We start from the raw sequence: 26,337 nt of genomic DNA on the forward strand, positions 1-26,337 counted from the left end.
GGTACTTCCGGCAGTCTTCCGGGTGCTTCAAAACGCCACTGAGCAACTTCATCGAAATGAATAGCTTGGGGGCGGGGCTAGTGCTCCAGTTCGGTCTCTATCCTGTATATACTCTATGGGTTAAACACGTGAAATTTGAAGTGATGACACAATGTAATGAGCAGACGGAATTGGAGTGTGTATATTGTATGTCCTTCTTGAGAATCATCTGACTTTTGGAAAAAACTTGGCGTGTGATGCCTGTGAGAAAGTCGCGATCAGACCCAAATGCCTATAGGATATATGGGCATTATGGAGATCTCATTTGTCTGTCTGTGTACCTTTTATGCCCATATACATGTATGTAGATTACCGGTACATTATATCTTGAGAACCGTCACTCTGAAGTACTTCAAACTTGGCATGCTGATCGAGGACCCGAGAATGATGTGCTGAGGGTCTACTCTACAATCACCATCCGGACATCCAACTTAAAAGTTTGCTCCCCCACCTGGCCACCTCAAATAGTTACAATAATTGTTTTTGAGCCCCTCCAACGTCTGGGTTTTGAAATTACGTCATATGGCAACCAGGTCTATGGACTTTTAATTTTTGTTTAGGGCACTAAATGTGACAGACTTTTTATGTTTGTTTACAGCTGCAGTAAAACAAACATTGACGTCATGTGACGCCACAGTGGGCACCCCTCACTTCACACAAGTGTGATTTTTTTTCTTGAATCTACCCTGGGGACAGAAACCCCCCTTGATTGAAGAATCACACACTTACAAAGTCATGGAGCGCAACTACGACCACTTGGTACAGGCCGTGATTGTGGCTGTTCACGTAGTTTTGCTAAAACACGCAACACAGCACTCTCTCATTTTTATAACTAGACCGGTGCCTGGCTGTAGAGGACCGAGTCGGTAACGATGGAAGTTGGAGATCCATGCCCCACCCGGCTATGCAATACCCGTTGTACGCGTGTGTGTCAGAGTACCTGTTCCACCCATCTGTCTGTGTCCCTTTTATGCCCATATATGGAAATTTCTGCATCTGTCTCTCTGTGTCCCTTTATTCCTATATATATATATATAGTTCTGTGTCAGGCATGCCCAAATATATGGTAACTTAGGTAAGTAAGTAATCTCAATGTGACGTCATGGAATCTACAGGTGAGGGGACTTAGGCTCATTAGGTCCACTGGCAGAGCCTGACCAGAGCCTTTTGTGGTGGTTCTGGACAACCGTGTATCTGACCGACTCGACACCGGGCACTGCAGTGCACTCCCTGTGAAGTTGTGGGGCGAGCAGTTCTCCATGCAGTTACGTGGATTACAGACATACATGCACACGTACAGAGACGTGGTGCATTTATAGTAGGATTACTAATTGTGACATCACCACCACTATAAAAGATGTTGCCGGACCTCCCTTTTTCATTGAAGTCTGAAGATTTTGCGTTCACTGTCGAATGACCGCCACCACTCAGGTTCAGGATATTTGATATTTTGTTAGCTCTATTGCTGATCAAAATAAAACCACAACGTTGGTCTTGGGGCATCTGATCACAGACAACGGATACGCTGAAAGTATGTGGTATGAGATATTGCCCGCATTTGGCATCATGACTGTGTGTCTGATCCTTCCCGGCATTGCAACCGCACAGATCCACAAATTCACCAACGGGGGGAAGGAAAAGAGGATCGCACGAGTTCCCTGGCAGTGGTATTTGATGGAGAGAGATAAACGGGTGTCAGGAACAGGTGTATACCATCAGTCTAAGGGACTTGAAAATATCCACTAAGATAGACTTCCATGATTACAATACTATTATGAGAGTACACAAGGTAACAATCTTCATTAATGAGTCCAACATGGACTTCTGCATTTCTGGTGTGAAGTCGTTATTTTGTGTATAGGGTATAGCCCTGGGTATTTCCATACAGCTCCCAGAGACTTGCCCCTGGCCCTGCCCAGAAGAACTACCAGATGACCCAGTATGGAGATCCCATACCCTGTATATTGGCATGCCCATATACAATATGGGCATATTTGTTGGATCGGCGGTGTGTCTGGATGGTAACCGTAAGGTTGCCAGTTCGAACCCGGGCTCCTCCAGAGTTACTGTCGAAGTGTCCTTGAGCAAGACACTGAACCCCTAATTGCTCCCGATGTGCTATTTGGTGCCTTGCATGGTTTCCGCTGCCATCGGTGTATGAATGGGTGAATGTAATGCACAATCTCTGTAAAGCGCCTTGGATAAAGGCGCTATATAAATGCACCATTTTATCGGTGCTGGATAACTGCCCATCCATATACCTTCATATATGGACATATTGGTCCGATTGGCGGTTCTGGACAACAGCATATCTGAACGACTCGGTGGCGGCCACCGCACTCCCTCGAGTCCTTGCCGATGCGTGCGCCTGAACTCTGAAGTCAGTCGATCCCATATACAGTATGCACATGACCATAGCAGATTGGATCTCGGGCTCTGGACAAGTGGATATACCTATGGGCATATTGGGTTTGTTTATGGTTATGTCAGAGGATGTGGCCATGTCCTGCCTATCTAATCTACAAATCATCACAAAAAAATGAATATTATTGAAACTCTTGTATGGAGGTCTGGCACAAATTATTTCCAGATGGGGGTCAGCAGCCAAATACATTAATTCTGGGGCCATACATGAAAAAGATCCACTGACCTAAATATCTGTAGAGACCCACGAGCTCTTACTGAACATACACTAGAAATAATCACTATTACAATATAGAGATAAAAACAACAATTTTGTTTCAGCTTCCAACCAAAAACGCACAACACCAGCAGGGACAAAGCTAAATGAAACGAATCATTCAATCTTTGGCTCCCTCTGCAGGGACAAAATATATCTATTTAAATAACCCATTTTAGAGCATAGTAACCTGCCCTATTTTGGGCAGGTTAAAAGCTCATAGCGCGCCACCGAGTGGCGCGCTACGAGCTTGTAGGTCTGCTATTTTTGAAAAATTGTGAAAATATTTATTTCAGAATTTAGAAGATTTTTTTAAATTTCGATGTCAGGCCTAAATGGGTTAAACTGGCATATCTCACTTACAGCTGTACATCAACATCAATGCAGACCGTTTGCATGATTTAACCCAATGTTTGATTAGCTACTCCTTAGTCCAATTAGTTGTAGAAATTGGAGTTTAGGGTATTGCAATTTGCAACTCATGTGATTACATTCACAATTGTATGTGTAATATTCCTTAGCCTGCAAGCACAGACAGACAGTCAGTCAGTCAGTCAGTCGAAGTCAGTCAGTCAGTCAGTCAGTCAGTCGAAGTCAGTCAGTCGAAGTCAGTCAGTCAGTCTACAGATACAGTTGATTTTTTTTAATTATATTATTATTATACTTTGAACGCACACCCTACATTTTTCAAATAGGCCGCCTCATGGTGGCGCTAGAGCACAACACAACAGCCCTGAGAAGGTAAGCCGGCCTGGCGGGGATCTGCTCTCCGCAGAGAGCAGTTTCCGTTGTTGTCCCTTTCGTAGCCGAATGCGAACGAAAATATAAGCCTGGGCAGGGCAGCGAGAGGAGGTTCAGGACCTTGGACAGCGCCAGAGAAGTCAGCAGTGGTGGGTATTTCCACTTACTTTAATTGAATTGAGTACATTTAAAAGTATCATTTTAAAAGTACTCAATTGTAGAACTACTCCGTTACAAGTAGAAGTAGGCTACGGAATTCAAAATGTGTAAGTACAAATGTATATTACTTAAAGTACCAAAAGTACAAAGTACTCATTGTAGAATTCAAGTTTTCTTTTGAAAATAGCATGGCGACGCATTGTGACTGTAAATGTATACAAAATTAACCACATCAGCTGATGTAGGCTATAGGGCTGAAGTGGTTAATGTATGTTTTGTAATAATAATCAAAATCTACAAAGTAACTAGTAACTAAAGTTTTGAAATAATTGTAGTGGAGTAAAAGCCCACAATTAATATTTGCCTCTGAAATGTAAAAGTAGGCCTACTGAAATTTTAAAATACTCCAGTAAAGTAAAAGTACCTCTAAATTGTACTTAAGTAGGCCTACTGAAGTAAATGTATATAGCCTACTTGGTTCCACCACTGGAAGTCAGTGTGGTTATGACTTGCTTGCTTCTATATACTTGCTTGTGACTAGGCTAGGCCGTAGGCACGGTGTGGGAAAGATTAACAGGTTACTTACAACTTTACAAGTGTATCCAATCAATGGGTAACCACTGTCTGTGACAGTATGAACTTGGTTAAAAAGTGTAGCCTACTTTGCAAAGTTTGGGCCAGCTGGAATTTCAGCATTTTGAGGATTTGTCCTTTCGTCTGGAAGACAGTGCAAATAGGGACTACTAGCAGCCTATAGTGACCTCTTGTGGTATGTCTTGTCTGATATGCATCTATTCTACTGTATATTTGATTCACTCTAATATGCAGAGCAGAGAGATCTGCCTCAAGAGCTCGCTATATAAATAACCAAAAATAATACTCAAGATTGCCACTAATAATCGTTGGTTTATTATAAACAGTGCAGTTCTTAAAAGCACAATTAAGGAGTGATGATGTGATTTCAGACTCTTTTTTTAAGATTTATTTAATGATAATGCAAACATCATCATTCAAAACAACGAATTACATAATCATGATTTTCTTTTTTTGTTAAACAAGACAAGACAAACTCAAAAAAGAAAACAAAAAACAGCAAAAACAACCCCCCCTCCCACACACACACACACCCACCCACCCCAACCCCAGTGATGTCAGCCTCTTGTAGGCCTATAGCCCACATTGTGAATTTAATTGCTGTTGTTATTTTAGGGTTATTTTAGCGTTTGCAAAAGTTTTGTTCCAATCCTGGATTCATGGCAGTAAATGACAAACTGCAGCACTATTATATTTTGAAGTCCACCAACCGGATGTAAAATAGATTGACGAGTGCCTTCAGATTGACGGAACATTGATGGTCAGGGTGGTATAGGCCTACTGGACAGTGAGTGAGCTCTCCTCTCCTCTGGGCTCGGGGCGGGGTGCATTGGTGCAAGCAGCAACAACAGCAGGTGCAGTGGTGCACCAGCCGACCTGACATTTAGTTTTAACATATGTGTGCAGCAGCGTTGTACAAAATGATCCGTTCGTTGCCTTTGTTTTAATAAAAACTACGATTGTTTGCGCACAATCTTTAGCCCAATAACTAAAGTAATATAGAACAGTATCTGCTGCTGCTGCTGCTGCTGCTGCCGTGCACAAACTGGGACAGAGTCAGTCAGGGGTGCGGCTCCCCTCCCCTCCCCTCACTACCTCCCCTCGCACTGACCCATGACGCAGCGCTCTGCTCCGGTTTCTGTTCTTGTAACGTTATCTGTTCTCTCCTGTCTTGACAGCCAAGGATCCGGACGGTTCGGCAGCGGGCTGACTCCATATTGCATCCCCATCCTCGCATCCTTAACGTCCAGCCATCATGCCCAGCGCGGAAGAGGAGTCGACCACCATCAAAGTGATATGTCGTTTCAGGCCACTAAACAGCATGGAGCTGACCAGAAAAGACAAATACATCCCGAAGTTCAAAGGGGACGATTGTGTGCAGATAGGGGTAGGTTTATTATAACGCCTACCTATTTATAATTAACACCGTGTGGTGACTATAAGATAATAAAGTAGTAGGACACTTTCATTTCAAAAGTTGTTTTGTAAGAATGATCTATCTAAGGCTCTATTAAGTGTTTAGTTAAATTAGTCTCTGTCTTAACTTCTAACTGTGTGTAGCCTATTTATCGACGTTGCACTTCATGTAATAATTTGCATTTTGTGGGCAGTGTGGCTGAAATGATGTAGTTTGGTATGTTACCTTTTGAACGTTTAAATCAAAATGTTGGGTATTGTCATCAAATCAATATAAATCCAGTAAGATTGGGACATTAATAATAATAGGCCTGGCTAATGCTCCAAACAATAGCCCACCCACATGCATTTATCCATGAACCATGGATTATTTGCTAGGCTATGTGATGCCCTTTTCTGCTGGTACGTTAAAATTGCCAACATAGGCCTACTAGGGAGGATGTGCCTGCTCGCTTATCAGTGGCAACTAGATGATGTTTTAGCTCTCTTTTGAATATCTGTGAACCGATACCTCTCAGTAGAAAAGTACAGTTTTCCTCATCCATCCTTCCCACAAACAAAACAAAACGTTGTATCGTGTATTGATCGATATATAGTCAATCTGTATGTATGTATGTATGTATGTATGTATGTATGTATGTATGTATGTATGTATGTATGTATGTATGTATGTATGTGTGTGTGTGTGTGTGTGTGTGTGTGTATGTATGTATGTATGTATGTAATGTGTATGTATGTATGTATGTATGTGTGTGTGTGTGTGTGTGTGTGTGTGTGTGTGTGTGTGTGTGTGTGTGTGTGTGTGTGTGTGTGTGTGTGTGTATGTATCATGTATGTATCATGTATGTATGTATGTATGAAACTGAGCAATATGTTGTTGCCTGTTTTGGATTGTTGATGTCTCTTTTCCTCCAGAAAGGCCCCACCGAGATTGAGGAAGGACTTAATTTAGTTTGTGGTATTTTGTACCTTGCCTGAAATGTTCTTTAATATGTACTGTAGAGGCAATTAAGTAGAGTGAGCAGACCATCATAGCAGCACACCTTGCAGAATAACAGCAGCCTCGTCACACCATATGCCTGCATAGCAATTCTGAATTCACCAACTTCATGGCCATGATATTTGGTCTGGTTTATAGTGGATTTTCCCCTCGTTGCATTCAATCTGTAACAGGCTATATACATATGAAATGTAGACAGCAGTAGGCTACTGCTTCAAATCAAAACAACCTGGTGTCCATGAGGACTGCTTTGGGGAAGGTCTGATTCTAACTGGTTTATATAGGAGGGGGAAAAGCTGCAGTGAAATTTTAAAGGAGCCTGTAGTTTTAAGGTTTTTGTTTTGTATCAGCTGTTTTTTCAAATGGAACTGTTGTCCTGACTCAGTGATACATCACCAATGTGATGACTCAGTCCGTGAGTAAGATGTATCTTAAATAGAACAGAATGAGTGAGGTAACTGCCTGGGTTCATCACCCAGCTCCTTGTGTAAGGAAATCACTTTTCACTAGAACTGATTAGTGATTACCGTTGTCATTTCTCTCTGGCTTATCTCTGGCATCAAGTCATTACAGTGACTCTGAAGAACGGCTGTGTAATCATCATCCACTAATATTTCACAAATTGCCCATGCTTGATTGCACCAATTATGTTGTGTTCCCTCAGTCATAATGGTTGGAGCTTTATGAATTCCTACTCCCTGTGTTGACAAAGTTATAGTTAATACCTATACTAAATCTATATGGAAAGCAGGAACTATTTCATTGACTTTTATTCTGAAGTACAATTTAGGCATTTAGCAGACACTTTATCCAGTGACTTACAAAGTGCAGTAAACCGTTTCGAACCATCAAGGTTGATTAAAACTAGAGGTTCGAGCCCATCTAAAATAGATCACATCTGTATGCCCATATATGGAGATCTCTGCCTGTAAGTCTGTGTCCCTTTTATGCCCATGTATGGAGATCCCATAACCACCAGTGGCCTTGTGGTTAGAGTGTCTGCCCTGGGACTGGGAGGTTGGGGTTCGATCCCCAGCCGGGTCATACCAAAGACTGTAAGAAATGGGACCCAATGCCTCCCTGCTTGGCACTCAGCGTCAAGGGTTGGATTGGGGGTACTGTAAGTGCCTGCAACATACTAGCATCATGTCCAGGGGGCGTACTTGTACATCAAGCTGTCTCACGCTACAGAAACAGGAGATAGGCTCCTGCCCTATGGGCCTCATGGCTCGGCAAGGCTTACTTGTATGGAGATCCCTGATGTCATGCTGGAGATCTCTGTATCTGTCAGTCCATGTCCCTTTTATGCCCATATTTAGCTATCCCTGATGTCATCCGTATATGCGTATGGAATGGATCCCCACTTTTGTGCCCATATGTGACCCAGTACAATGATTTGGTACAGAAGTCAGTGGATAATGGAACTCCACAATTGAGCAAAAATACGTTTGATTTTGTGTGTGTGTGTGTGTGTGTGTGTGTGTGTGTGTGTGTGTGTGTGTGTGTGTGTGTGTGTGTGTGTGTGTGTGTGTGTGTGTGTGTGTGTGTGTGTGTGTGTGTGTGTGTGTGTGTGTGTGTGTGTGTGTGTGTGTTTTTAGCCATATGAACACAGTTTGAATGTTGAAGAAGGTCAACAGATAGTCGTTTTATAGTCATTAAATGGTTACAATTAGATTGCAAACATGACTCTGTTTTAGAGAGTTTCCTTGCATATTTTGGGGGTTGAAGATTCCTTAACAGAGCTGACTGATATGATTGCACCTGATGCCATGACGACACATTGAGGTTAGACAACGCACTCCATATTTGGCCGTAGGGGCTGAGTCATGATGACAAGTCATGAATGTGATGTCAGAGGTCCGCCCGCCGGTGGGCCGGTTCTCCCTTAATCCAATTTTAATATAGGATAAATGATGATGATGATGAAATAACATAACATACTAACGCAGCTATCTACATAACATAACTAACATCTCTCTACTAGTCAGCACAAGAAGAACATCAAATCAAATGCAGACACAAAGATATTATTAGTTGCAAGAGGATGAGGTGGAGTGTTAAGATGTCAGTCTGCCAGAAGTAGAGGAGAGATTAAGAGGAAACATTGCTGGACTAAAAACAAACTGAAATAAGTCTCCTTAGGGGAAACCTTTTAACACTGCTGCCCGTGTTAAAGAGCTGCTCTGGTCTTGTGCTGCATCAGCTTGTGCTACTTACACAAACACACAGCTTGTGAAGGCATAGGAAACATGGCAGTTGTGGCATATCTAGTCAGGTGGAAAGTCTGTCATTTACACTGATTATCGGTGTCGGTGAAATGGCACTTGGCAGTGAATGAAAGTCTCAGTCTTATTGCAGCATGTTACTCAAGTCACACTCACACGTTGTAGTCTCATCTTCTGGCTCAGAATTCTCTGGCTGACTTTTGGGGTTAAATAATAGACTACACGATGATGATGTAACATTCTATTCATCTCCAAATAACCTATGCTAAATGGTGGATCATGATGCATCTGATAAAGACAGTAGTGGTTGATATTAGGTCTTGATACAAATATGGCTTTTCTGCAATTCTCCCAACGGAGTAAACTGCACAGGTCTTTCTATGCTGTTATTGGCCTAGTGAGCCACATGACAAAGCACTGCCACATGACAGAGCACTAGTGGCGACCAGGAAAATTCCCCCTGAAGTGCGGCAATATTTTGGGAAGTTAGATGAGAGTTAATTTGTTGCTTGCAACATATGTAGAAAATAAATGTATTTTGGTCCAATTTATAAGAATATATAAGAATATATTTCTTTAATGCTCCTCTGACTCATCTGAGAGGTAATTGTATTTTGCAAAGATACAGACAGATCAGAGTTCTCGGCCAGACTTCTGGCAGTTTCAGTATAATACAGTATTACAATCTCATTGTCTTACCTTCTGGGAAGAGTGAGACAGCACATCACCATCCAATAGAAAGCCTTAGAATCCAGTAATGAACAAACCCTATTTTCTCTGCAGCACCCTGTGCCACAGTGATTTGGGCTGAGTAGTAGCCTGGCACTGGGCAACACGGTGCTTCTTCTGTATTGTTTTAGAGGGGTCCTAGCCCCTCCTATATTCAGCTATTAGTGTAGATTTTCGTCCTACACAAACATTAAATTCCCATTGATAATGAATAGAGAATTTGACGTCATAGTGTCTGAGCAAATAGACATGTTACGTCATAATGATGACGATGATGATGATAAGAGCGCCCCTCACTTCACACGAGTGTGAGTTTTACTAGATAATGTCACATCTTTGCACCATGCCGTGAATAGTCCATGTGACAGCTCATGTAAGCTAACCGATAGCATTTATTGGCATAGCATGTATTATTTCCAACTCAAAACTGTGACTAGGTTTTGATATAGGCCTAAACAGAATTGTAACCATTCCTTCCCCCTCTCTTTCACAGGATAAACCGTTCTACTTTGACCGTGTCTTCCAGTCCAATACTACTCAGGAGCAGTTCTACAATGCTGTTGCACAGAAGATTGTCAAAGGTAGGCTGTAGAGTGTAGACCAAGGCTGTCAAACTGGACCTGGGTGTCACAAACAGCCTGTGAAGGGGTCCAATCCAACGCTTGGGATGATATACTACTAATTGATAAGAGCTGTGCACAAGAATTGTGCAGGGAGCTGTGTTTTCTCTCTTTGCCTTATCTTAAAAAAATAAAATAAAATAAATAGTTATAATTGTGTGTCCTATATTTACAATTTGTTTAGTTGTACATTTGTGTCTGCTAATATTTTGATTTCAAATTGTTTATTCATGGAAAGGGTGGAGCGACCGGCTACCAAAAAGGGGAAAAATATATATTTTTTAATCTCTCATAACAATTTCCTTGCAGCCTGCTATAAGTTAGTAATTAAAAAGTAATGCTTGCTAGGCACTATGGGACCCTGACGAAGGCTTAACAGCCGAAACACGTAGGTCTGTCTTTTTTTAATGCCCTTTACCGAGCTTATACCATCTAAATAAAGGCTTTTTCCTTGCCTGTAAAAGAGTGCCTTGTAGTACCACTTGCTAGGCAATATTCTTCATAAGAAACAAAATTAATTAAAGTTATATATTTTGTAGTTAAAGCACAAAGACACATGAAAACCGTAAAAAGACCAATAAACAAGGGCATGACTATGCATTAGTGCATGTACAACATTTCTCTCATCACTGTGTCTGACTTGTTTCTGGATATACTGTATATGCAGATGTCCTGGGTGGCTATAACGGGACAATATTTGCCTACGGGCAAACCGCCTCAGGCAAAACACACACCATGGAGGTAAGATGAGCTAGAATGTTATGAGTAAGCAACGTCTTGTACTAGCTTGACATCGGTACTAATGTTTTGGGTTCTATGCTTCATAAAGGGGAATCTCCATGACCCAGACATGATGGGGATTATTCCCAGAATAATTCAAGACATCTTCAGCTACATCTATTCCATGGATGAAAACCTGGAGTTTCATATCAAAGTATGTCAATAATTTCATAACCTTCTGTAAGCTTCTAAGTTCATGCTCAACATTTGGACTGTTAATGAAACACAAACCACAATGTCTAATCTAATCTAATGGGGCTGGTGTCAAAGATAGAGGGAAACGACTCACCCACCACTGCTGAGACCCGGGTTTGACTCCCAGCAACAGCAGTTATTCTGGCTTGGCCGGGTGATCCAACAAATACAGTGGCAGTGTTCGTGGGTGGGAAGCCAGCAGTAGATTTGTGTGTGTCCTTATCACTGTACTACTACTACGAGTCGTAGCAAAAGCTGCTGGTTGTTCTGGGCACCTGTTCAGCGGGGTGGGTTACTGGTGAAGATATTGTGAACTTCTGTGAAACTCCTTGCTGTCAGGTGGAAGATGCAGAAGAGATGTGGTTGTCTACACCCTTGTCCTGACTAACAGCTATGGGGTGACAGTGACAAGGACCACAGTACCCTTGTGTAGAATTGGCATTGACAATTACTAAATTGGCAGAAAATTATACAGTTGTTAAAAAATAAATCTAACTGAGGGGCCACTGCTTTACAGGTGTCGTATTTTGAAATCTATTTGGACAAGATCAAGGACCTATTAGATGGTATGTACCTTCCTTTACATCATTCTCTGAGGTTCTTATAGTATTTATGTTATTTCAAATACAGCATACGCTAAGTTGCTAACCCACACCCAGGCATCACCTATCAAATAGGATTTTCTCCTGTTAGGTAGTTGTCTAACACACTCTATTCTTTCACAGTATCAAAAACCAACCTGTCTGTACACGAGGACAAAAACAGGGTGCCGTATGTCAAGGTGAGAGACCCATGGAAACCATAGAGAACTTAAAGACCCAAGGGCAGTATTATAGTAGTATTAACTTAAGACCTGGAGGCGTGGTCAATGCTGTTTGGCCACTCAGAATAGCCAAATGGCTTTGATCACACCTCCAGGTCTTAAGTTAAGTAATAAGACCTGGTACTTAAAGGACCACTTCACCACTTTTCAACCTATCTTCATATAATGGGTCCTGATAAAATGGCACGATTCTTTTCTACTCAGTCTGTGTCTCATAGGAGGGCTGTGGGCAGTTTAGAAACCGTCTTCCAGTGACATCATCATTAGGCAGATTTTTTTTTACACAAGATTGTTTTACAAAAATGTTTAGATTTATATTATTGTGAGAACGATGGCTTCCATTTTCGCATTACAACTTTTCAGGACTAGAAAGCCTGCAGTTTCTATTAGCTTGTATTCCCATCGATGATGTCACTGGAAGACGGTTTCTGAACTGCCCGCAGCCCTCCTATGAGACACAGACTGAGTAGAAAAGAATTGCGCCATTTTTTCATGATTATTAGTGAGGACCTATTATATGAAGATAGGTTGAAAAGTGGTGAAGTGGTCCTTTAAGACACGCATACAAGTCTATGACACTGGACAACAAATGGTTCAGCACCATTCTGTTGACAGAATATCCAACACAGTCACACTCAAACTTTAGTGACACTTTAACCCATTTAGGCCTGAGGCTGATTCTAAAAAGGAATCCTAAATCCTGACCTAAGTTTTCTGAAAAACTTCAAATATTTATATAGCAGCATCAATTTTTTTCCATTTTTGAATACTGTACGTACTGTACAGAACCCAAAAATGGGTTCCCGGCCTGAAGGGGTAAAACACCAAAAGGGGTTCCCGCCCAGATCTGCATTATGTATGTCTATTTGATGTTGTGGAGCTGTGCGTCTCAGTAGAGAGTTATTGTCTGCCAGTGAAGCAATAGAAAATGTGCCTACCGGTATCTATGATGTTTAAGAATGTTTTTGTAATACCTTTTGTAATACAATGACTGCAGGACTTATGGATAATCACATAGTCAGGAAATAATTGACTTAACCACTTTTTACCTTGCATCCCTACTTTGAGCATAGGCTAAAATTGTCACAACTTTAAAAAATGTCTGACCTAAAGCTCGGAATGTAAATAACTATTTTGTAATGTGACAAAGTATAAAATAGGACTTAAGTGGTTAAGACCTAATATGTTTTTATTGTACATTAGATGTAAAGTTTGACTGTAAAATAGTGTTGCACAATTTCTCTATGACATTTAATACATGTTATTTTTCTAGAGATCAATGCAAAGACAGTTGAGTTAAGTAAAGAGAACTCTCCCATCTTCGATGCCCGAGGCTTTGAAATCACCAAGTAACATGGTTCCCTTGAACATAGTTGTTCCTTTGTAAAGACCCGCCCGCTGGGTCTTTCTTCGTTTGAAACAGCGGTTCTCAGTAAGTGTGTGTGTTTGCGTGTGTGTCCCCCAGGGGAGCACAGAGCGTTTTGTGTGCAGCTACGAGGAGGTCATGGACGCTGTAGACGAAGGCAAGAGCAACAGACACGTGGCTTACACAAGTGAGTTTCAACACTGAGCTCCTTCAGTCCCGACGCCTATCATGGGTTCAACCTTAGTGAACCTCCTGACTGTATGTGACCAGACTCACACCATGGAGGCCTCTGAGCTTCACAGGCCCGGACCGCCCGGTGACAAATTACCTTTTAGCCCAGGGCTAAATAACATCTGCAAAGGGTGACTTACTCAGCAGAAATGTAAAAATAGCCGTGGGCCTTTATGACTACTGATGAGCGGGCTGTGTCACTTCTGAAATTATATTCAGAACAGCCGCTGAATATTTTGTTTCCTTGGAAGTTTTACAAGGCCTTGCAGCTCATTTGTGTTTAAGTAGGGGCTGCACAATTTACATTTGTTTAATTTCAATTGCTGCAATTTCAAAAACGCAAGATACTTGAGGCATCCGCCGAATTGATGTTCTCGGGTGCTGTAAATTTAAACATGCATTATCATCCCCATACCTCCACATTTACAACTGCTTCTATCTCATGTGAATTGTATTTGTTGTACAGTCCCAAGTTTAATACTAGAAAATGTGTTGCTGCCTCTGAGACAACAAATGTTTACGTTTTAAAGTATTCATTGCTAAATTTCATGAAGTAAAAAAGGGAATTGAATTGATCTTAGTATAGTATCGATGCGCAATGTTTCTTATGAGCGTCCTAGTTGGTGTAATTAAATTGATGGTTAATTGTGTGTGTGCGTGTGTGTGGGTACGTGCGTGCGCGCGTGTGTGTGTCTGTGTGTGTCTGTGTCTCCATCTTAGACATGAATGAGCAAAGCTCCAGAAGTCATAGCATCTTCCTCATTAACATAAAGCAGGAAAACAACCAGACGGGACAGAAACTCACTGGCAAGCTGTACCTGGTCGATCTGGCTGGGAGTGAAAAAGTACATCACTATTCCTCCATCTGTCCTGTTGTGTAACATCATCAAGCTTATCACTATATTAGACATGTATGTGTTTGGTTTGTTTTCATCTGGGGTGTGTGTGTATGTGTGTGTGTGCGTGTGTGTGTTTATAGCTGGGTAAAACCGGAGCAGAGGGCACGGTGTTGGACGAAGCCAAGATGATCAACAAGTCCCTGTCATCGTTAGGAAACGTCATCTCAGCTCTGGCTGAAGGCTCGGTGAGCGAGTGTAGGGTGTTTGCTTGCACGTGTTTTTATTTTTTATTTTATTTATTTATTTTTTGTTTGTTTTCTGACCTCAATTACACCCCAAAAACCTGAACTTGGTGGTCTGAATAATTTGGCTCAGATAAGTGCTGTGGTTGGTCTGTGGATGACGTCACAGTCCATTCTCCTATATGAATAGAGATGGCACCCGGAGGATACCCTGAGGTGAAATGGACATAGTGGCCGAATTTGGTATTGCAGCGCTGGCCCAAACACATGAACGCGCTGCTCCGTTGACTATCATTGTGCATGTTCATGATGACACGTGAACGCTGTTTCATATGTGAACGGCGCTGTTTCATACGTGAACGCGTGCAATGATAGTCAACGGCCAGCGCGTTCATGTGAATGGGCCCAATCCATCCCAGAATGCACTCTGTTCCTACCCGGAAGGAGGAGTGAAATCGCCTCATGCACTTTTGAGCAACTTAATGCAAGTGGATGGGAGGAGAACTCGGGTGCCGTCTCTATTAATATATACTCTAAGCCATTCTCACACAGCAAAAAAAAGAAGCCTTTAAATACACATTTACACGTTTTCTAAAGCCAGTATGTCATGAAACCTTTAACAATGTACAAACAATGTACAATTTAGGCATTTGGGAGACTCTTACAGAGTAACTTTAAAAGTGCAATAAACCCTTGACCATACTTGGTAGCCAAGTACAAATCCCATCTTGTCTTCCGTCAGCCCTATGTACCATACAGAGACAGCAAGATGACCCGTATCCTTCAGGACTCGCTGGGGGGGAACTGTCGGACCACCATGGTCATCTGCTGCTCGCCCTCCGATAACAATGAGGCTGAGACCCGATCCACGCTAATGTTTGGACAAAGGTGCTGCACGCTCACTCACTCACTCACTCACTCACTCACTCACTCACTCACTCATTCACTCACTGCACCATCTACCTCCCCCTCTGTCTCTCTCTTTCCTCATTCTGCTGGTGTTAATTCAACAACAACTCAACAGAGAACACATTAAAACCTTGTTTTAATGTGTACATTAACCTTGTAAACAGAGAGAGAGAGAGAGAGATGCAGGTGTTACATTACAGTTTCTTCTCTCGTTGTTTATTCTCTCTCTCTCTCTCTCTCTCTCTCTGTCCTCCTACGTCAGGGCCAAGACCATCAAGAATGCGTGCGTTCTCAACGTGGAGCTGACTGCAGAGCAGTGGAAGAAGAAGTGGGAGAAGGAGAGAGAGAAGAACAAGACGTTGAGGAGCACAGTGACCTGGCTGGAGAATGAACTGAACCGCTGGAGGAACGGTGAGACAGACCATCCTATACCGCTCGCTCCTCAAACCCCTCACTGCTCCTCAAACCCCTCACTGCTCCTCAAACCCCTCACTGCCCGGTGAGTCACCACCACCGTGGTCCTGCCTACAAGTAGGTCGGGAGTGGTTTATTGTCGGTATCAGCCGCTAAAACGCTGGAGTCTGTCCCCGTATTGATGCGCTAGGCTAGACCCCTGGGAGATTGGGGATTGCTGAGGTGGAGTGCCACACCTACCATCAGCTCCCAGTACTTCCCGTACAACTTGCCCCACCCAAGCCGTGCTACTCATACGCTGATCGAGTTGGCCGTGCCCGGAATCAAACCCATGAGCTTGTGGTCCAGCGGCGAGAGCTCTACTGACTGAGCTAGCCGGACACTGCCTATATGGATGTATCGGGTTTGTTTGTGGTTGTGTCCCAGGCCAGTAGCCAATTTTAATATAGCATAGGTTAGGAGAATTGCGATCAGGCAACTCTGTAATCATTTTGCATATGATATTTTCAAAGATGTTTCAAAGACCTTTTTACAGGGTTCCCACGGTCATGAAATTCCTGGAAATATTTTGAAATTAGAAAAAACATTTCCAGACCTGGAAAAGGTTTGGAATTTATCAATTGTTGGCTATGCATTGTTTTTGGCTATTGATTTTGTTACAAAAAACGTTTTCCAAAACATTACAGGAAATAAGTCGTATTCGCGAAACAGGCAGCGTGATTGCAGCCTAATATGTACCAGTATGTGACAAAAATAACAAATCTACAAGCTTACAATGTGCTGCAGTGGGATTCTATGCCCTCCTAGGATAGGTGGTTTAGCAAAACATTTGGCGCAAAATTTGGAATAGAATTATAGCATTCTATATTCTATGCTTTATTGTTGCTACACTGCCTGTCTTTGGGCATTGCACATACTGTACTGTAGGAGTAAGAGAATAATTATTGCGCTGAATGATTGTTATATATATGCCTGGAAATTAGGGAATGGGAACCCTATACTCAGCCTGCACTGGTCCAGACTGTTGCCTCTCAATTTTCAAATGCTTCCGTCATACAGTCTGGAGAACGGAAGCTCTGATCATGAGTAAGCAATTGATTGATTGATTGATTGAAATATTTATTAACAGTTTGCAGAATTACAGTACATTTCAAGCACAAACTCAATACAAAGGCTGTTAACTGTGAGTGGACGACCCAATTAAGCATTACACTTGTTTACAAGAGGGTCCACCATGTTCAATTCATCAAAATAAAGTGGAAGTGAAGCCTCCTCCCCTCTTTACAGTCGCGCAAATGCATCCTAATATAAATCGAAATCATCTAGGCATAGCTTTCTGCTTTCTTGAACGGAAATAGCAGCTTCCTTACTTTGGGATTTGGTGTAGTTCCAGACTCTATATACCATTCGGAGATTGTGGAATAGTTGTCTGGCTACGCAAGACTAGTGTGTCGCCCACATAATCACAGGTAATGTCCCCAGGTTTGATTTCAGCTGGAGACCTGTGTTTCATCTCATCCCTCCTCTCTGCTCGTGGTGTCAGTCCCAAACAATGCAGAGAAGTCCCATCTCATTTTATTTTCTTTCTTTCGTGTCATGGTGCATTACAGCTGCATCACACCAGTTCCAATTGAAACTTTAGTAGGATATGGTTGACTTGATGCTCGAAAGCCAGAGAAAGACCCCTTTGTTTTTAAGGTCCATATTGGCCACGCAATAAAGAATATTGCCTTTGTTCCCTAGCTAGTTCAGACACTTAAAATGGTCATGCTTGAAATCAATTTCTAGAGTTTAGAGCTTGTCATGGGACTGTTCTCCGACATTGCAAAAAATGCATGGTGGTGTTGTTCACTCATTAACAGTGAGGTGATGTAATGTTGTAAGCCAGCCTGGGGTTTTTTAAAGTGTGAGGCGCACCATCCCTGGGAAGCATCATAGTGTTGCAGTGAAGGAGAGGAGAGATGTATAACACGGTTGTTTGGGATGATCAGCAGGATGCTACTGTAGTTTGGCCCACAGATTTGTGCAACGGTGTTTGCAATGTTTGGTGTTAACTATAAAGCTAAGTTTGACCAGCTTACAAACTTGTTCTTAAACTTTGCCTTTCACTCGGAGGACAATTCCTACCCACCACTACAGAGAGTATGGTTTGAATCCTCTGTGTTGCATCCAGCTTGGCCGGGCACTCCAACAAACTCAACTGGCCACGTTTGCCGCATATAACAAATATTCAAATGAGAATATATATATTTATACATATATATATAGGTGCACTGGAATTCAAGCTCAATTTCTATGAGCAACATTCTGATCAGTAAATAAAGGGAGCTTGAATTGCAGTGTGCAGATAATATTCAGGCCTCTCTTTCTGATCTGCTATGCTTCCCCCTGGCAGGCGAGAAAGTGCCGGTGGAGGAACAGTTTGACAAGGAGAAAGCTAAAGAAGATGCTAAAGAGGAGGTCCAAGCTCTGGACAATGTCCTCAACAACGACAAGATGGCGTCTACGCCCGCCAACAGTGCCATCCCTGCGGTTAAGCTGACGGATGCTGAGAAGGAGAAGTGTGAGGCGGAGGTGGCCAAGCTGTACAAAGAGCTGGATGACAAGGTGAAGATTCTTTATTTCTTTTTTATTACTCTGAAATCAAGAGAAAGCATGGCAACAATTGCCAAAAAGTCAGGGTGGCGTAATTCTGTAAATTACTTCTACACTGATGGCACACAATTGACAGTCAGTGCTTCAATTGTGATGCCCACAGTCCTTTTTCATACGAGAGGACAGATTCAGATATGCATTGTAGACATAAGTAATAAAAAATTACTTGCAGAGAGAAAGTATTAATAATTTGCCTGTTGTCCTGCCAGTTACATACAGGATACAGAAGCTCAATTTTTTAACTTTGTTTCTCTCTCATATCCTCCATCTTCTACCTCCAGGATGAAGAGATCAACCAACAGAGCCAGATGGTGGAGAAGCTGACTCAGCAGATGTTGGACCAGGAAGAGGTGAGCAGAGGCCCAGCTCCTCCTGCTAGTGACAGTCCATCCGGAATGATGGCCGTGGGTGGCCAGTGGTTCTCAACCGTTTTCATTTCACAGACCCCGAGGTCGATTTGCATTAGGCCACGGCCACCCAAAATGTAAAATCCTCAGTGTTGCTTTAACTCTGATGGGACCCAAAGGAGTTACAGACCTTTTAAGGGTCCAATTGGTTCCTAATAATCAATCATTTTGCTGTGGGGTAGCCCCCGGGACCCCCTCAAGGACCCCCAGGGGTCCCCGGACTCCACTGCATTAGGGACCGGCTTTTAACCCACACACTGCAAGCTTACTAGGGAAACCACAATAGACTGACATGACACACACTGCAATTCACTATTAACCACCCACCCTATAGTCCTTATTATGGGCTCCAACTTAAGGTTCTGTCATGGGCGAAACACCCAGTGAAAGAGGCGAACATTTGACGAAAATACAGCAAGAATGGTATATCTATCTACAAGGTCACAATGTGCTGCAGTGAGGCTTGATGCCAGTGGTGGAAAGTAACTACTGTAAGTACATTTACTTAAGTACTGTACTTAAGTACAATTCTGAGGTATTTGTACTTTACTTCAACTCCAATACCTTTACTTCTACTCCACTACATCTCAGAGACAAATATTGTACTTTTACTCCACTACAATTATTTGAAAACTTTAGTTACTAGTTTCTTTGTAGATTTTTGATTATTATTACAAAACATACAGTAATCACTTCAGCCCCATATACATTTCCGCCATTTGAAAATAGCGTCGCATCGCGACGCATTGTGCGCTTGTAGATCTGCTATTTTCAAAAGATTATTATACATTTGATAACTTGAAATGGGACATTCTGCATAATGACTCGTACTTTTACTTTTCGTACTTTAAGTACATTTCTAAGCCAATACTTTTGTACTTTTACTCAAGTACATATCGAATTCCGAACTTTTACTTGTAACTTAGTATTTCTAGATTGCGCAGTATTGATACTTTTACCCAAGTAAAAAAATTTGAGTACTTTTTCCGCCACTGCTTGACGCCTCCCATCCCGTCCTCTTGTCATCTGCCCCATGCATTCCCCGAAGAAGACCTTACAGGTCCAAACGTTGGCTTCTTTTTAAGACATTTCCAAGCATCGTGGCTATGAGTGTGCAGCCTTTTTCTTCTTTTTCTATGTTTTATCGCCTTAGGCCTTTAGCACCTCACCGATACTGGTGTGCATGCACCCTTCTCCTGTTTGTCTACCGTGCAGCTCCTGGCCTCGTCGCGCCGCGACCACGACACCCTGCAGACGGAGCTGAACCGGCTCCTGGGGGAGAACGAGGCGTCCAAGGAGGAGGTGAAGGAGGTGCTGCAGGCCCTGGAGGAGCTGGCCGTCAACTACGACCAGAAGAGCCAGGATGTGGAGGACAAGACCAAGGAGTTTGAGGCCCTCAGCCAGGAGCTCAACGAGAAGTCGGTGAGACGATTCAACAACACTTAACTGGTGCAGTACACATCCCTCAACACCGCCAAGCTCGATATTTTTTAGGGGCGCTTAGCCCCTCCTATACTGTACAGCTTTCCCCCACAAAATGTCCGCAAAACACAAACATTAAATGCCAGACACATCTCATATTTGCCATCGACAATGAATGGAGAAATTAGGCCAAATGTGACGTAAATTTGGGGCAACATGCAACATATTCTGATTGGCCAGTATAAGATGATGCATGATGATGTACGATGATAAGAGCGCCCCTCACTTCACACGGGTGTGATTTTGATTCATGGCATATATGGCATTTGTACACTTGCACATTATACTGTACATCATATACAATGTGCATATACAATGGGGGTGGTGTGTGTGTGTGTGTGTGTGTGTGTGTGTGTGTGTGTGTGTGTGTGTGTGTGTGTGTGTGTGTGTGTGTGTGTGTGTGTGTGTGTGTGTGTGTGTGTGTGTGTGTTGCAGTGGTCAATGGGTGAGTTTGTGACAGCTGCTCAACAGTGCCACTCAGTGGTCACCCAGAAATACTTTTTACTTTAAACTTACATAGGGTCGGAGGGACACACACAGCTAGGCATGTACAAGGTCCAACCATTTGATCCACTAGAGGGCAGGATAAGGCAACATTTTGTACTGACATTCTGTGTACACAATCACACTTATTTTCATTACATTGCCATGTAATCTGTGATGACAGGAACAAAGGCGTGTCACAGCGAGAGAGCTTGTGAATTTCATTTCTTCGCTGTCGGGCAGAAACCTTGTATCTGCTGCGTTTGTCAACTTATTATGTAAATTAACATAATTCATTGTACAACTGTGTCACTCAGTCAAAAGTAGCGATAATAGCTGATCTACAAGCTCACAACGTGTTGCATCGTGATGTGCTGTGAGCTTGTAGATCTACTGTTTTAGCTATTTTCAAAAAAAGTTAAAGTGGTTAACCGTGTCTGTGGTTTTAAAAATATTTAATGAAAAGTAGCATCGGTGGGGGAACGTAAGACATTTCCTGGTCTAGGAGTGGGAGTGAACTACAGTGCAGAGAGGCGTCGCTCTCAATATGGTGACGTCAGTTTTCTCTGCTGTTTTCTACCAGGGAGGGGAGGGGAGGGGCGGAGGAGGGGCCAGGGGGGTCTCTGATCGGTGAACCAATATTTCTCCAGCGCTTTCGTTTGTCTTGAATTATTGCTACAACACTTGCCACAAAATTGCCACTAAACTTATTGTCTCCACCAGGCCGAAGGCATGGGGAGAGAGTATGTTTTGCACTCCGTCCGTGTGTGTGTGTCCTTCCGTCCGTCTGTTACCAGCTAATCTCTGGCACCGTTAACCCGGTCGATGCCAAACTTTGCACACACACTCCCTGGATGCCAACGATGAACCTCTGCCCCACATTTTCCAGAACGGCCTGTTATAGCGCCACCATGAGGCAGCTTTTCACATTTTTTACCTAAAACAGCACCGATCTGTGTGAAACATTGCATGCACACTCCCTAGAGGCCAAGGACAAACCTTTGACCTGCATTTTCCGCATCTGCCTCTTATAGCGCCACCAGGAGGCCGACTTTTGTAAAACACATTTTTTGATATTACTCCTCCAGATTCTGTCCACAAATCGTTACACAGTATCTCTATGGTCATGTGCTCAAGTCGGATCTGTCCGATATTTCATATTCCATCCTAATTGGCTATAATTGGCTTTCACAGTTTGCAAGATTGCCCCGTTTTGAACAAAAGCCTCAAATCATGAACGCAGCATGCAATTTACGTGAAATCTTTCACACGTTTTCTTACTAGGCTGAGGAATATATCCCACCCTTTTCACATTGGCCTGTTATAGCGCCACCAACAGGTTGATTTTTGCAAAACACATTTTTGGAACAAAATGCCTCCAATCATCCAATTGCCATCAAAGGCGTATGAAGAAATGGCACCCTTTTCACATTGGCCTATTATAGCGCCACCAGGAGGCCACAACCCGACCTGCCCTGGTGGAGACCTGTAGCCTGGTTAATAAACCAGACCGAATCAGCCGTTGGCAAAAAAAAGTTGCCTACCAGCGGATTTCGGTCTGGAGAGGCTCAGTAGCACGCCTCTTTCCTACAATCGAGAACAGGTCGGACCAATCGGGACACGGTATGCAATATGGGCGGGCTTTGGTACAGTGACGTTCAATGCTTGAGACTTTTGACTGACAGTAGCTCTGACCAATTGCGTCAAAGAGAAAATGTTCCCCGGGAAATGAAATCCAAGTGGAGCCAGCCCAGACTGATATACCGCGACAGTGTTGTGTGATATTAGTCTGGCTTATTAGCCAGGCTAGGAGACCTGTGCCCCAAGGGGCACTTTTTCTAGTTTATTATTATTATTATTATTATTATAAAACAGATTTATTTTCTTTAAAGGAGCATTCAGTGATTTGGGTGATTTGGAAAACCACCCAGTCCGCCCCGGTAACAAAATGTGCACATGCACGCTCTACAGTGGGGGGAAGTGCAACAGGCCAACAGCATGTGCACCAAGGCCCGCCCCCACTCGATCATGATTGGAGGAAGGCCCCTCTCATCCTGATTGGATGAAGGCTTTGCCACCCAAAGCCCAAACTGAAACTAGGTTTTTTTTACCCCAGGGGCTCACTGGGGACAGTGAGGAACTCCTTATATGGTCAGCACACTCTATAGTAGGGAGAATTATCCAGAAAAAAAGAAAAAATAAGTGAAAAATAAGTGAATTAAGTAAAATCACTGAATATACCTTTAAACTACGCAAAAAAGTAATTATGAGCGTATCGAGTGTCTGACCATTGTGACCAATCACAGACGATGTTCGGTCCGAACTTTGATCGTGGGTTGGAAAATGTAGTTACTACCGAACACATTTTTTGAAAGGCACTGCCAAAACTCTTAATGACATACCGTAATTTTGTCCTTATTGACCTAACTTAGCTGAACAAAGTTTGTGTTCAGTTGGAGTACGTTGCAGGCTGCAGCCATTATTCCTGCTGTAGGTAAACATTTAAGATGTTGTTTCTAAAAAAGCTCCAATTCAATTCTCTTCCTTACTGTCTCCGAGCAGAGTTCGCTGGCCTCCATCGACTCCGAGCTTCAGAAGCTGAAGGAGATTACGAACCATCAAAAGAAGAGGACAATGGAGATGATGTCATCTCTGCTCAAAGACCTGGCTGAGATCGGCATCGCTGTGGGCAGCAAGGACATCAAGGTTGGTCTTATTAAGCCTTTACACATTGCTGTGGGCAGCAAGGACATCAAGGTTGGTCTTAGTAAGCCTTTACATATCGCTGTGGGCAGCAAGGACATCAAGGTTTATTAAGCCTTTACACATTGCTGTGGGCAGCAAGGACATCAAGGTTTATTAAGCCTTTACACATTGCTGTGGGCAGCAAGGACATCAAGGTTGGTCTTATTAAGCCTTTACACATTGCTGTGGGCAGCAAGGACATCAAGGTTGGTCTTAGTAAGCCTTTACACATCGCTGTGGACAGCAAGGACATCAAGGTTTATTAAGCCTTTACACATTGCTGTGGGCAGCAAGGACATCACGGTTGGTCTTATTAAGCCTTTACACATTGCTGTGGGCAGCAAGGACATCAAGGTTGGTCTTATTAGGCCTTTACACATTGCTGTGGGCAGCAAGGACATCAAGGTTGGTCTTATTAAGCCTTTACACATTGCTCAACGTCAAATGTACTGTCGCCCCTCTGTGTCCTTCCAGCAACAGGAAAGCAGTGGTCTGATTGACGAGGAGTTCACGGTGGCCCGCCTCTACATTAGCAAGATGAAATCGGAGGTGAAGAACATGGTGAAGCGCAGCAAACAGCTGGAGAGCACCCAGACCGAGAGCGCCCAGAGGCTGGAGCAAAACGACAAGGAGCTGGCTGCTTGCCAGTTGCGCATCTCCCAGGTAACACCCCAACCACCGCGGCAGCCTGCCCTGTTGTCATGACAGCTGCTGCTGCTGTCAAGGAGACAGACCACTGTAGTGTCAGATCTGGTTGTTGGTAGAATATTGTGTGCTGTGAGTTAAAAGGCAGTTTTAAATAAGGCCACAGGGTGGTCCAAGTATGTGGATTCAAGTCCCTGATAAAATTTGCTAAAGTGTCCATGAGCAACCGAGTATGGGTGAGACAGAGGCTCTTTGGCCTGACCCTGCAGTCATCGTGCAAGAACAGCAAAGAAATGTGAATATCCCTCCAGGATCATTTCAGACTTATTTTAAAACAGAAAAGTCCTATCTGATTGTATTAAACAACGTCAAACTCACCAACATTGCAGCTGTATGAAAAGCTTGAATTATCCTCTTTCAATCTGCAAAGTGTTTGTTTCATAAAAATCCACCATAGACATGTTTTGAGCTACTACCTTGCAGATTATTATTATTTTTCAAAGTGTTTGAGTTTGGTAGTGCTCGTCAACAGCGCTGCGTACCACCTGTTTTGAATTTGCACATAATACAGGAGTTATAATACGATGCTTTACTGATAATGAGCGCTTACAAACTCTGACACTTAATCATCTGCAAGGAATTTTGATTTAAACTGAAAACATTGTTGACTGACCAACACTTTGGGTGGAAAATACATACTTTCTGTGTGTTAAGATCCTGCATGCCTACTCGGTCTGGTCATTGAGTTTCTGTTTATTGAAATCCTACCTCCCGTCATTTTACTCTGAATACGTGAATGTTTTGTCTCTCTGTCCCTTGGTTCTCGGTGGTGTTTAGCATGAAGCTAAGATCAAGTCCCTGACGGAGTATCTCCACAATGTGGAGCAGAAGAAGAGGCAGTTGGAGGAGAAAATAGACTCGCTGACCGAGGAGCTGGTCCAGCTCAGTGCCCAGGGTGAGGAGAGCTGTCTGGAAAACACAACACAGCCACATCCTCCAAGTCCATGTTGTATAACAATATGAAACGCTATAGGTCCATTTTTACACCCAGATTTAAACTAAGTGGGGCAGCAGTGGCCTAAATGTTAGAGGAGCACGCTTGTGGGGGACTGCACATTAGTCCGACATCCCGTTAGTCTGACAACATGGCCGGTTAAGACTCACCCATGGCTTCCGTGTGCGTTTGGGATAGGGCTAGTAATGGGTTGGACTAATGAGCAGTTGGAACAATGACACGTTACCCTCATGTGACCTAAAGGTTCCCGGTTCAACCCCTCCCCTGACCGACAAAAAAATATGGGTGGGGAAGTAAAGTAATTGACTCACCCCTCCCTCAACACCGCAGTGCCCTTGAGCAAGGCATTGAACCCCCCACCGCTCCAGTGAAGCTGCTCAGTGGCCATCAGTCTCTGACTGAGGTTGTACAGTTGTGCAGTTCCCAAGTTTGAATGTGGAAATTCCTAAGCTTTCCATGCTAACTATACAATAATACAACATAAGGAATTGACCTTTAAACATCTAAATGAGGATTTCTTTTAGAGTTTGCGCAGCACTGCAATGGCTTAGATTATCTGTTAGCACCACCTAGTGGTGAATGCAGTGTCCTGTTGCACTATGAGAACTGTATGTATTGTAATTTGTGACTATAGAAATATAATAGTTTTTCCTGATAATTTAATTAATCAATGTAAGTAATTAAAACAATAAGATTATGGTAAGATATGGTAATTATTTATGAAATGCTAAATGCTCATCCCAAGTTACCCAAATAGACATTTTGAATTTTAAATTTAAATTGCTTTTCATATTGTTTAACAATGGAACAAAGACAAACATTTACCATCAGATGTTTGTGAAACACATATCATTTTCTATGATGCATCACTAAACCAATTACAAAATCTGACATATTTTTTTG

General features: G+C 42.8%; 2 protein-coding genes across 2 annotated transcripts in view; both read left to right on the forward strand.

Moving 5' to 3' along the window:
- Window positions 1-1,572: 1,572 nt before the first annotated feature.
- Window positions 1,573-1,804, forward strand: LOC306912693 (NADH dehydrogenase [ubiquinone] 1 alpha subcomplex subunit 1-like; the record flags this gene model as incomplete). Its single annotated transcript, XM_079489101.1, has 1 exon — window positions 1,573-1,804. One exon carries the CDS (start codon window positions 1,573-1,575, stop codon window positions 1,783-1,785), a length of 213 nt encoding a protein of 70 aa, XP_079345227.1. The 3' UTR covers window positions 1,786-1,804.
- Window positions 1,805-3,509: 1,705 nt separating this feature from the next.
- The window catches only part of LOC306912907 (kinesin-1 heavy chain-like), a 28,930-nt gene continuing 6,102 nt past the window's right edge, over window positions 3,510-26,337 (forward strand). Inside the window, exons 1-18 of the mRNA XM_079489362.1 lie at window positions 3,510-3,609; window positions 5,392-5,600; window positions 10,077-10,164; window positions 10,871-10,944; window positions 11,033-11,137; window positions 11,696-11,744; window positions 11,904-11,959; window positions 13,467-13,554; window positions 14,319-14,443; window positions 14,578-14,682; window positions 15,422-15,567; window positions 15,851-15,999; window positions 18,398-18,609; window positions 18,939-19,007; window positions 20,280-20,486; window positions 23,592-23,735; window positions 24,249-24,437; window positions 25,257-25,374. Of these exons, the coding sequence (XP_079345488.1) occupies window positions 5,469-5,600; window positions 10,077-10,164; window positions 10,871-10,944; window positions 11,033-11,137; window positions 11,696-11,744; window positions 11,904-11,959; window positions 13,467-13,554; window positions 14,319-14,443; window positions 14,578-14,682; window positions 15,422-15,567; window positions 15,851-15,999; window positions 18,398-18,609; window positions 18,939-19,007; window positions 20,280-20,486; window positions 23,592-23,735; window positions 24,249-24,437; window positions 25,257-25,374 (2,056 nt within the window). The 5' untranslated portion in view covers window positions 3,510-3,609; window positions 5,392-5,468. The remainder of the gene's footprint in view (window positions 3,610-5,391; window positions 5,601-10,076; window positions 10,165-10,870; window positions 10,945-11,032; window positions 11,138-11,695; window positions 11,745-11,903; window positions 11,960-13,466; window positions 13,555-14,318; window positions 14,444-14,577; window positions 14,683-15,421; window positions 15,568-15,850; window positions 16,000-18,397; window positions 18,610-18,938; window positions 19,008-20,279; window positions 20,487-23,591; window positions 23,736-24,248; window positions 24,438-25,256; window positions 25,375-26,337) is intronic.

Source organism: Electrona antarctica, assembly GCF_951216825.1.
Source record: "Electrona antarctica genome assembly, chromosome: 20".
In the NCBI taxonomy this organism is placed as follows: domain Eukaryota; kingdom Metazoa; phylum Chordata; class Actinopteri; order Myctophiformes; family Myctophidae; genus Electrona; species Electrona antarctica.